Genomic DNA, 11955 nt, shown 5'->3' on the forward strand with positions numbered 1-11955 from the left:
CAAAGTTATTAAACCTTTCCATGCAACACAATTTCCATAAATTTTATAAACTATTGATAGAAACAAATTTTTGGTGACTTGGTAACTTTATCAGATTAGATTTTGGTGCTCAAAACCAATTTTTAAACTTGATTAACTTTGGAAAACTTGATGAATTGAGCCTTTGGGAGCTTGGTCAATGGGTGACCTGTCTTCAGTAAATAGATTTTCAGCTAATTGCCTAATTCCTGGATGTAGATAAAGATCAGGAGGGTAGAGAATTGAGAAGACCATGCTTATAGCCTCTCTCTCTCTTTTTTTTTTTTTTTGAGAAGTAGGAGGTGAGGTTAAGTGCTTATAACAAGACATGAAGGCCTGGTAAACAGAACAGGCTGGAGAGATGGGCTTCAGGAGGAGAGAACAATAAAGAACTATGGAGCCAGCACCTTGAATGGACCATCCCAGGTTGGGATGGTAAGACTCTATGCCTAAGACTTGAATGAATGTGTGAATGATCAGAAGCCGTCTTCTTCAACCTTCATCCCCAATCGGCTTGTGCAATGAATGGCCCAGTCAGTTATAAAAAAAGATGGATGTGGAGAAGTGGTTCTTAGTATTATAAAACCCCTTCAGAGTTTGGACTATCCTGTACTTGCTCCTATCTCTGCTAGCTCCATGTTTTCTCAGTCATGTTTGGAATTCCTGGTATTTTGTCTATCCTCTCTAGCCCATCCTGATAAATCTGATCCATTTTGTGACTAGCTCTGGGCTACACACTGCATGCTTTCTCCTCAAAGGCAGACATGTTCAACGTGCAGGCTTGCCAACTGACCTCCTGTGCACTGGGCCAGCAGGTGCTTTAGGCATCCACTAGCAGTTAAGGCCGAGAACATCAGGAGGAGGTGGTACAACCCATGTTTTGAGTTCTCAAGAAAAGAGGCTTTACATAAAGGTGGTGGAAGCCAGAGTAGGGAATGAGAAAGATCTCCTCCAGCCCCTTTGCCCTCAACAAAAGATTTTACACTTTTCCCTTAAATTTGTCTAAATCCTTAAGTGTCTATCTCCATAACTAAGGCCTGGCAAAAGTACCCATTATAAAATTGTCTTAGTCTATTTGGGCTATTATTACAAATATACCACAAACTGGGTTATTTATAAACAATAGGAATTTATTTCTCACCGTTTTGAAGGATGGGAAATCCAAGATCAAGGTACTGGCATGGCTGAATTCTAGTGAGGACCCTTGTCCAGGTTCATAGCCGGCATCTTCTCACTGCGCCCTCTTTATAAGAACAATATTCCCATTTGTGAGGCTTCTGCCCTCAGTATCTAAGCACCTTCCAAAGGCTCCACCTCCCAATATCATCCAATTGGGCTTAGGAGTTCTTTCTTAAATTTTTTTTTACTTATTTGCACTGGTCTTAGTTGTGACATTCAGGGTCTTCGATCTTCATCGTGGCATGCAGGATCTTTAGTTGGGACATCTTTTTTAGTTGCGGCATGAGGGCTCTTAGTTGCAGCATGTGAGATCTAGTTCCCTGACCAGTGATCAAACCTGAGCCCCCCTACACTGGGAATGTGGAATCTTAGCCACTGGACCACCAGGGAAGTCCCTGAGCATTAGGATTTCAACATATGAATTTCGGGGGTGGGGCACACAAATATTCAAGCTGTAGCAAAAAATGAATTCACTACTCTTCAAAATTTACTGTTTAAATCTCCTTTACCCTCAAGTTGCTGCTGTATCTCTGTTCTATCTCCCCCTACCCCTTTTCGTAAGTCTTTACTGAATGTTACAATACTGCGTGTTTTATGTTTTGGTTTTTGACTGTAAGGCATGTGGGATCTTAGCTCTATGACTAGGGATTGAAACTGCACTCCCCTCCCACCTGCCCCTGGCACTGGAAGGCAGTCTTAACCATGGGACTGCCAGGGAAGTCCCTGTCCTCCCTTTTCACTGTCACTACACTTTTGTAGTTGTTTTTATGGTTTCTGCTTTTGCCCCTCTCAAGAGACTGCTCCATTAGCGGTAACAGTGAATATCCTAATTTTCAAGCCAGATGGCCAAAGATACTCATTATAATAACTACTATTTGGAGCCTGGCCAACATCAGGTTCCAAGAATACACAAATCATCTAGTGTCTGTACCCAGAAGCTCAGAATCGGAAGATGCTTCTGACCCCACATCCCCTGGATTTTGAGACACCAGTGTTCTAGCTGTAGTTCTTTTTACCCTCCTCAGAGGGCTTCTTTTTCTCTGTCTGGCCTTTGAATGTTGACTCTGTCCTTTTCCTTTTACTCTATATTTTTTGTCTGGGAAATCTCATCCAGTCCAGTTGCTTCAGTTTCCACATATGTGTGTGATTCTCACATGTGTATCGCTATCTTATATATTCTCTCAACTCCAGAACAACTCTTCACAAGGCAGCTCTGTAACATGAATATGTTTACAGCAAAGCTCATCTCAGATCTGCTTCTCCTCTGCTGTCTTCATTCTCTGTGAATGGAATTATTTCACTCAACTGTCCAAGCAGGAATGTGGTATTGTGCTTGACTCTTAACTTCTTACTCTACCTCATGAAGCACACGTGATATCTAGTCTATTCTATGTCCTTTATACCTGTTTGATCTGTTGGCTTCTCTCCATTCCCTCTGCTTCTGTCCTAGTCTAATCTTCCCTCAACTCCCCTTGGATTCTTTAACTAGCCTCTTATTCGATTTCCTTGCTTCAAGTCTTGTCCCCTAACCCATCTTCCGGTCTGATGCAAGAATGATCGTTCTGAATTGTAAATCTGATCCCTTTTCTCTTCATTTAAAAATCCTTCAGTGGCTTCCCCTAGTCTTCAGGATAAAATCCAAGCACTTTATCATGTCTTACAGGGCCCTTTGTAACCTGATCTTGCCTGGCTTTCTCGCTTCATTTCCTCCACTTCATCCTCAAAACTAAATCCCAGATGTACCAAATTACTTACTTGGAATTTCTCAACCACTCCATTCTGTTTCATAATTCAGCACACTTCTACCTGCAGATCTTGCTGCCTGGAGTGCCCTCCCAGGGGACCTTGCTACCCAACGCTTGATGAATGCCTACTCATTCAAGATTCAGCCCTAGCATTGTTTCCTCTGAAAAGTTCCTTACTGATCTCCTCCTTTCTTAGTACTCCAGTATGCCTTGTGCACACCACTTTATTAGCTATCCATCTTACTATCTTGTGCTTATTCATGATTGGTCCCTCCAAATGGCCTGTTGGGCCCTGGAGGAGTCATCCCTGTATTCTCTATACTAGCACTGTGCTTTGAATGAAGAAGGACTATGTTTGCTAAATTCATTTGGTAATTAATTTTTGAGTCTCTCCTATGTACAAGGAAGACACTGTACTGGGTACTGTGATGAATTTTGCAGGTTCTCTTTCCTCTCTGAAAGGCAATTTCTCAGTCTCCTTCATATTCTGTATCCTGTCTGTCCCCTAATGTCTGACCTCAGTCTCCTTTCCCTCTACATATATACCCTGAGTCATCCCATCCATTTCCTTAGCTTTAACTGCCAAGAACTCTCAAATCTCTTTTCCCAGGGAAGAACTCTTTCCTAAAAACTCCACACGCTCCCAGGCATCTCAAACTCAGCACATATAAAACTGAACTATTTTTCTTTTCCTTTGTTCCATGTGAGATAAAAGGAAAAGGTTAATTGTGTAGGAAACCTTCTGAGACCAGTTTTAAGAAAAGCAGTTAGCAATTAAGTCTGGACAATGGGATTGAGTTTTCAGTTACATCTCTAGGTACAGCTTTCACATGTTCATCTTCTTGAAGTGAAAAGCAGTAAAACTGCTTTGGCTTTTCATGCTGGGCCACACAGTGGTGTGCCAAAGTATACGTGAAGCCACAGTGTAAACAAAGTTCATCTTCCTACAGCATGAATTTTGATAGAATTTGTTATGTGTGTGTTCAATGTACAATACTTAACTTGTAAGAACTAAAACCATTATTTTTATATTAAACATATACATTGTGGAACAGAATGCAAAATGTCACAAAAGTTGAAACTCCTTTCCTCAAAATAAAAACACAGACCATTTAGGAATCAAACATAGATTTCCCACATTGCAGGCAGATTCTTTACCATCTGAGCCACCAGGGAAACCCTTTTTATTATTAGGACAGCTTAAATTTAACTACCGAATTCATGTCTCTGAGTCAGAGCTACAATATGCCCCCACATTTAAGGGCACAGAGGAAAACTTCATGGGTACGGACATTATCCAGTAGTGAACAATGGGGAATCAGCATCGCAGGAAGTTCATTTTCAGATGAAGTAAGAGGAAACTGGGGAAGGGAGGAGTTAGGAAACTTAAAATGCAGAACTTGGCTGAAGAACTTAGTACAATATGTTGACTCAGTTGAGACATTTATAGATGCCTATTTTTCCCATGTTCTCTACTGGGTGGCCCAAGAGTTGATTAGGCATCTCCCCTATCCTCTAGGAATTCATCAGCTAGTGATGGGTGTTGAACAATGTAACTGTGCCATTGCTAAAACGAAGGGTGTACTGTGAGAAACTGGACCACTGGAAAAGTCACTAACTTAGCTTGCGGAATTCAGTGAATACTTCTTAGAGGAGGCAACAGATCAGCTTCTGGCTACATCTTGGAAAATGTACAGGTATTTTCTGTCTGTAGGTAGGTTAGAAATATTTCAGGAAATTGAAATATGAAATGTGTGGGAAATCAGTTAGACACAAGTTTACATTCTTGATTGTCATTATGAACACCTAAGTCCCTGGAGTGGAAGGAGCCTGTTTCTTCAGCTTTGGTATATTCAGCAGTGTAGCTCAGAGCTGAGCCACAGAGCTGATTATGACAAAGATAACATGTAGTGACCCCTCCTCATCTTAAAAACATATATTGAATTCAGGTTCAATTGTAGGAACAGAGTTATCCAGAAGGGTGAATCCCAGTTCCTGGCTTTGGGTGCTCAGTTGAGTGAAGGAGTCAGTCAAGCAGACAGGCAACTATAGTAGTGTGAGAATGCTTTGACAGCCATACCTCAGGACTCTTACTGCACTCAAGAATGGACCTATTCCCATATGGAAGGCGATGTGAAGTTGGCCTCAAAAAACTGACTTTGAGTAGAGATTTGAATGACATGTAGGAGGTAACCTGAAAGAGGGCAAGCACTACACTAGAGGCACCATCATGCAGAAAGGTATGATACATTTGGAGAATAACAAATTAACTATAGGATTAAGGTAGGAGACAAGTCTGAGAGGTGACTGAGGCCAGGTCATAGAAGGCCTTTGTGCCAGGATACAAGCTTGGATTTTAACCAGGAAAGCTAATACTGAATCACTATAATGCTGGCTTAGATCAGGTTTTTCAGAGCTAGGTTGTAAAACATTACTGAGTTGTAAAATCAACTTGGTGAGTTGGGACCCTCATTTTAAAAAAGTAAACTAGAAGAGAGTAGACAATATCAATGTACATGATGTTTATAAATAACATTTTGTGATGCTTTTGTTTCAACAATATATATATATACATATATATATATATACACACATCAATATTGTGTTCTGACATAAATGTATTTTGATCTATGGGTCATAGTAAAAAAAATTTGGAGAAACACTAAAGATTCAACACTACAAAACAATTTATCAGATTACTTTTGGTAGCAATTCATAGAAAAAACTCAGGCACAAATGGGAATAATCACTAAAGATTCTCATTATAAAGTATCTTTTAGTTGTTCTGACCTACCATTCTCAGTATCATCTTCAGCCTTGAGCCAGTTGCCTGTTTATCAGAATAATATGTGATCTTAGTCTTACAGAGCCTGGATTCTCACTGCCTCAAATTATTTAAGACCTCTCTATCTCTGAACCCATCAATAGCAAGGGGGTGGATGTACCATTGACTGCCTTTAGACTAATCTGGGGCATTTGTTTGGGAATCAACCCACTGCAAGGAACTGTAATGCAATGTGGTAAATTCAGTGCATTACGAAAACACTGTAGTGGCACCTAGGGTCACTAAGAAGATGGTCAGAGCAGTCACCCAAGAGATGCCAAAAGTGTGTACAAGTCAGGTAGGTAAAAGGGAGCGAGTTCTCTGGGTGGTAGATGAACAAAATGTACTAAGGAAAGCCATGCACAGGGAAGTGCTAAGTGTGTCCGACTCTTTGTGATCCTATGAACGGCAGCCCGCCAGGCTCCTCTGTCCATGGGGATTCTCCAGGCAAGAATACTGGAGTGGGTTGCCATGCCCTTCTTCAGGGAATCTTCCTGACCCAGGGATCCAACCTGTGTCTCTTATGTCTCCTGCACTGGCAGGCAGGTTCTTTACCACTAGCACCACCTGGGAAGCCCATGTATAGGGAAACCTCCAAGACTCTGGAACATAAAATTAGAGACAAGAGAAGTTGGAGCAATGAGCAGATGCCTACTCACTGAGGAGAATCACAGTAAGGAATATGGACTCCTTCCCTATTGGAAAAGAAGAGCAGAGAATTAAGACAGCATATCCCTATCACTATGGCTGCAGTGTAGAGGGAAGTAAATCAGGGGGCTGTGGGAGTAATCCAGGATAGAGAGGTCTTGGATTTTAGACTAGGGAGGCGTGTTTACAGATTTGAGATATGGAAATAAATTTCACATGACGTGCTAATTTTACTGCAGAAAATGAGTGTAACATTAAGTCTCTGACTTTTGTAGTAGTTTCCTTTGGATACTGAGCTTACACTGCCATTGATCTATTGAGACTAAATTTGTTACGTTTTGAGGAGAATGGGCATACTTGGTGAAGCTGGAGCCTGAATAGAGAATCTTTACAAGGAGGAGGGAATTTTTAGTATATATAGGCCTCTCTTGGGAGTTTAGAATTTATTAAATAGGTGCTAGCGTGGATTTGGGGGCATATTTCACCTATTTAGGTGAAGACTTGCCATTTATAGGCCTGATTAGTGAAATTGCTGGAGACGGCAATGGCACCCCACTCCAGTACTCTTGCCTAGAAAATCCCATGGACGGAGGAGCTTGGTGGGCTGCACTGCATGGGGTCACTAAGAGTCAGACACGACTGAGTGACATCACTTTCACTTTTCACTTTCATGTATTGGAGAAGGAAATGGCAACCCACTCCAGTATTCTTGCCTGGAGAATCCCAGGGACATAGGAGCCTAGTGGGCTGCTGTCTATGGGGTCGCACAGAGTCAGACACGACTGAAGTGACTTAGCAGCAGTGAAACTGCTACACTGTTATTTCCCTGGTGTTATCCCAGTGTTTATGTTCAGTCCAGTCCAACTCTGCAACCTGGTGGACTGCAGCCCATCAGACTGTCCATGGAATTTTCCAGGCAAGAATACTGGAGAGGGTTACCATGTCCTACTCCAGAGGACTTTACCAACCCAGGGATTGAACTCGTCTCTTGCACTGGCAGGGGAGTTCTTTACCACTGCACAATCCCTGAGCCTTTAGTAAATGCTTTAGGATTCACATACTCTATCTACTATACAGACTAAAACATTAAAGGGGATGCAGTGTCTCTTGAGACCACTGTGGCACTGGACATGGCCCATCAGGCTGTGAGCTCCTTGATGGCAAAGGTTGTTTCTTCTCAATTCTATATCCTAGTATGTAGCCCAGGGCCCGACATATGGCCAACACTTGTTAACTAGTATATCCCTAGTGCGTAAAATGATGCTGGGTACTAGCAGATGCTGAATAAAACACTTGGGGAACTACTGAAAGCCCCAAAGGAAGGTATATTTCTGGGGCCTAAGAGGAAAAGATACAAAAGTCCAGTCATAACCCACCTGTTACCAATACTTAAAGATGTGGTTTTAATTTTAAGGAAAGTGCTTTTTCTAGGAGTCAAGGCTGACTCCAAGATATCTGGCTAAGGGAAATGAGTTAGTGCCAAAAAAGACAGAAAGGGGACAAATTCTTTTGGAGAAGCATTCAGAGTTCAATGTTTAGTCAATAAATGTTCTAAGTGTCTACTATATGTTACTCAAAATATAATGTCAGAAAGAGCTTTTTTGTAATAGTGAAGACCAACTGGAGTACAGTAAAAGAGATGAGACCTGTGTTGGGAGCAGATCAGTTTCTCAGACTTGGGCAGGTGTCCTGAAACAGGACCAGAGTAGCTGTCACCAAGGCTAGTATCTGTCTGCTAGACTGGTGAGCCCTCCACCTGCAACCTTATTATCTCAAACAGTGTATGGGTTTGGTGGGCCAAATACCCTCTGAAGGTCTGCCCTAAGATAAAAATCTCTTTTTCCCACTGTACTAGCAATCTGGGATCTGCTAGGCCCTATCCCGTATTCATGCAGGGATGACAGCTCTAAGACTTCCCATGACTATCACCAAGTGAAGCCTCTGAGTGTGAGGGATGGGCAGGCTGGCTGGGCCCAGTCTGGCTTCACAGTTCCTAGTGCACATAAAGGAACTTCCTACTTCTCACATCCCCTGACCATTCTGAAGCCGGATTTCCCTCTTCCGAGTTCCCAGAGAGGCCCAGATTTGACAACAATGAAAACTTCCAGGAAATTCCCACGGATTTAACTTCCTAATCTTTCTTCCACTTCTACCCTCTCCTTCACCCCTCCATTCCCACCCCAAAAGGAAGGAGCTTATCCTGCAGTCAACATCCTCTGCTAAATGCTTCCACTCTCCTGGCCAGGTTGATGGTCCTCTCCTCTGAAGTCCATTCAGGATTTGAGGGGAGCACTTGAGGGTAACATGTGATCCTGTCCAGAAACAGAGGAATGGAACCTTGAAGGTTCCTAGGGTACCAGATTATTACAGAAAGTTCACTTCTAGATGTTCACCCTCCTACCCTTGTCAGGAAGTAATCTTTAAGAAATCCCAGGGGCTCAGTCTCTATGCTAGATAACAAAACTCAATCACCTATGGGGGCTAGTTTGGAATTACAGAATACATGCCCCATATAATCAGGCATGAAGAAAAACCAAACTGTGTTAATTCAACACAACCCAGATTAAGAGCCAGAAACATGCCATGAATTTACTATCTCAGTTCTCATTCTCCAGAAATCCAAAGGGGGGAAAACAATCAGTTTACATACATACAATGAATTTTTACCTATTGTGCCAAGAAAAGGGTATCTGGCTCTCAGAAAGTTCTGGGCTCCAGACTCCAATCAGACAGTCCATTTTACAACTCAAGCTCCAGTTCTTAGAGCTTAATAGAGCTCCCAAGGCCTGTGATCATGGGCACTGATGGGGGCCACATGCCCTTTGGCTTCAGTTAAACTTCTGGTGTTTGAGCTGGGTGGGAGCTGCGGGTGCTTGCTTCCTGGTCCTGCCGCAGCCCCCGAAGCAGCTGGTTTAGGAGTGTAAGGTCGCTGTCTCTGCGTGGCAGGGGCAGGGGTGGGAGACAGTTCCCTTTGTACTCAATCACTGCCATTTTGGCCCGATCCTGCTGATTCCGATTTGGGATCTGCAGCATTCTCGTGTAGCCCCCATTCTGACCTTGGTACCGAGGGGCCAGTACTTGAAACAGCTTTGGGATCAAGTCTTTCTCCTAGAGGGGGAGAGTTTTCCAGGAGACAGCAGAGTCAGGCACCATCATTGAGACATTAACTTTCAGCATCCCCAAAGGTAGGGTCCAAACACACACCCCCCTACATCCCTTCCCTCACCCTCTGACGTGGTATTATAAAGTGATCAATTACAGACAATTGTGTAGACTGAGATTCACGTTGAACTCAACGTAGGACATATATCTCTAACTTAGTTCACATTTGTCCGTAAGTGCCTACCTTAATTCTGCCCAGTTCCCTTTCCTCTAACAACTCCCTTCCACTTAGGGACCAAAGGATAAGATCTGGGAAGTGGACAGGATGCACTCACCGTGAGCCAGAAGTCCGCCATGCGCATGGCTCGTTCGTTGGTGTCTCCCAGCTTCCCGTAGTCAATAAGCTGTGAGGACACAACATCACTGACCAAAATCCGAGCAAGAAAGGAGGCGTCAATCTTAATCCTCTAATGCCAAACTACAACCTATTCATTCCAGACACTAGCAAAGCATGTCGCTAATTCAGGGTACCTCTAACCACGCAGTCCTAATCAGGTCTCCATTTGAGGGGCCACAGGAGTAGGTTCAGCTCACGGTAATAAGGAAAGAGACTTCCGGCACTGTTTACCAGGGCGGTCCCAATTCTTCCCCAACTCCAGCCGGATCCCGCCCCCTCAGGCCAGACCTAGGAGAGGAACAAGAGGGTCACGCCCCTTACCTTCTCGGCGTAGCCCCTCAGCTCGTCCACGCGTGCCCATGACGCCTCGATGCGTTCGTGTCGCACCAGTCCCGTAAGCAAGTTCTGCAACAGGTGAATGCGGGACTCGGGACCAAGGCCTAGGCGGCGGTATACGCGGCCGTGGGAGATCGCGGCGGCGAACGACAACCGCATGTTCCCAGCTTCTCCCCGCCCCTGTGAGGCCGGAACTGGAAACTCAGAGACGCGGCCGAGAGGCGGAGCTTAGAGGACTCACGCGCCCTACGTAGCTGCGTGGTGGACGTGTTTGCGCATGTGTATCGGAGCCTGCCTCGTTGGCAGCCTTGGGGAGGGCGGGGACGGGGCGTTGACCTCGTCTGGAGGAGGAGAGACGGGCGGAGTTTGGTCTAGCGAGCGCTGCTGCTTTGCCCGGGAACCAGGCGCCCCCTAGTGTGGAGTGAGCAGGCTGACGGTTTCTCTGGTGCTGCAACAGTGGTCATAGGACCCCGCGCTGGGAAGCTCTGCCAGGAGCTGGTTGGGAGAGTGAGTACCTAAGGGGAAAGTGCCTGGCGGTGTTCCAGTCTTCAGGCCGGCGGACCTGCTCTTTCTGAGGCGCGGGGCATGTGACACGCTTAGCGTGTCATTTTGAAAAGAAAATTGTTTTCAGTAGTAATGGCGAAATGAATGAATAACAATAATAGGAAAGAAACGGAGATGGTGAAAATTTTCTTTCCTTGAAGTTGTTGACTGGAAAAAAAAAAGCACAACGTTAAAGTTGAGAGTTGTTTTATCTAGCAGACAAAACTGAGGACTTGATCCCACGATACAGTAGCTAAGGTAACTTCTAGAGGCTATGGTGGCAGAGGGGGTTGTAGAAGGGGTTTAGGGTGGGTGGGGGGCAGAAAATATAAGAGATTTTGCAGGGAAGACAGGGTAGTTGGAGCATCAAAAGATTACTCTTAAAGAAAGCCAGATATCTCAAGGAATTTAGTGCTTTTCTATGTATGAGAAGATATAAGAGTCTAGGCTCACTGAGATCATTGTTTTGATATGCACCTCAGCTATTGGGGGCTAGTGTCCTGTTTTTTCATGCTGTCTCCTCAGGTTGCTCTATTCATTCAGTGAGTGGCTGCAGTGTCTGATGATTCACTGAGGAGGGTTATGTTTCTGTCCTGATTTTACTTGGGGTTGACTGTGGTGGAGAGGAGGTGCCTGTAGCGGCTGATGACTGCAACATAGTTTGTTTACTGATGTGGCAGGGGACATTTTTAATTCTCAAAGCACATAGAACCATCCTAGTTCAAGAAAAATCACTGTGCTTAAAGGAAAAGCAATGATTTAATATTTTTAAATTACATCACTGTGTTTTTTATTTTAAAAGGGGAAAACATACATATGCATTTATGTGTTAAAGAAATGAACAATAACATTATAGTTTCTGGTTTTAAGCCTTTGTGTCAGCTGATTTGCCATGAGAGATCAGTCGCTCAGTCGTGTCCGACTCTTTGCGGCCCTGTGAATCACAGCTCGCCAGGTCTCCGTGTCCATCACCAACTCCCGGAGTTCACTCAGACTCATGTCCATCGAGTCAGTGATGCCATCCAGCCATCTCATCCTCTGTCGTCCCCTTCTCCTCTTGCCCCCAATCCCTCCCAGCATCAGAGTCTTTTCCAATGAGTCAGCTCTTCGCATGAAGTGGCCAAAGTACTGGAGTTTCAGCTTTAGCATCATTCCTTCCAAAG

The 11955-nt window shown here is 44.1% G+C and overlaps 1 protein-coding gene across 1 annotated transcript; it reads right to left on the reverse strand.

Annotated features, from left to right (window-relative positions):
- Positions 1–8977: 8977 nt before the first annotated feature.
- MRPL17 (mitochondrial ribosomal protein L17) lies at positions 8978–10502 on the reverse strand. The gene is made up of 3 exons (XM_027563158.1): positions 10235–10502; positions 9852–9920; positions 8978–9522 (listed from the first exon to the last, which is right to left on the reverse strand). Exons 1-3 carry the CDS (start codon positions 10406–10408, stop codon positions 9247–9249), a joined length of 519 nt encoding a protein of 172 aa, XP_027418959.1. The 5' UTR covers positions 10409–10502; the 3' UTR covers positions 8978–9246.
- Between the last annotated feature and the right edge of the window lie 1453 nt (positions 10503–11955).

Source organism: Bos indicus x Bos taurus, chromosome 15 (genome assembly GCF_003369695.1).
Source record: "Bos indicus x Bos taurus breed Angus x Brahman F1 hybrid chromosome 15, Bos_hybrid_MaternalHap_v2.0, whole genome shotgun sequence".
Taxonomy (NCBI): Eukaryota; Metazoa; Chordata; class Mammalia; order Artiodactyla; family Bovidae; genus Bos; species Bos indicus x Bos taurus.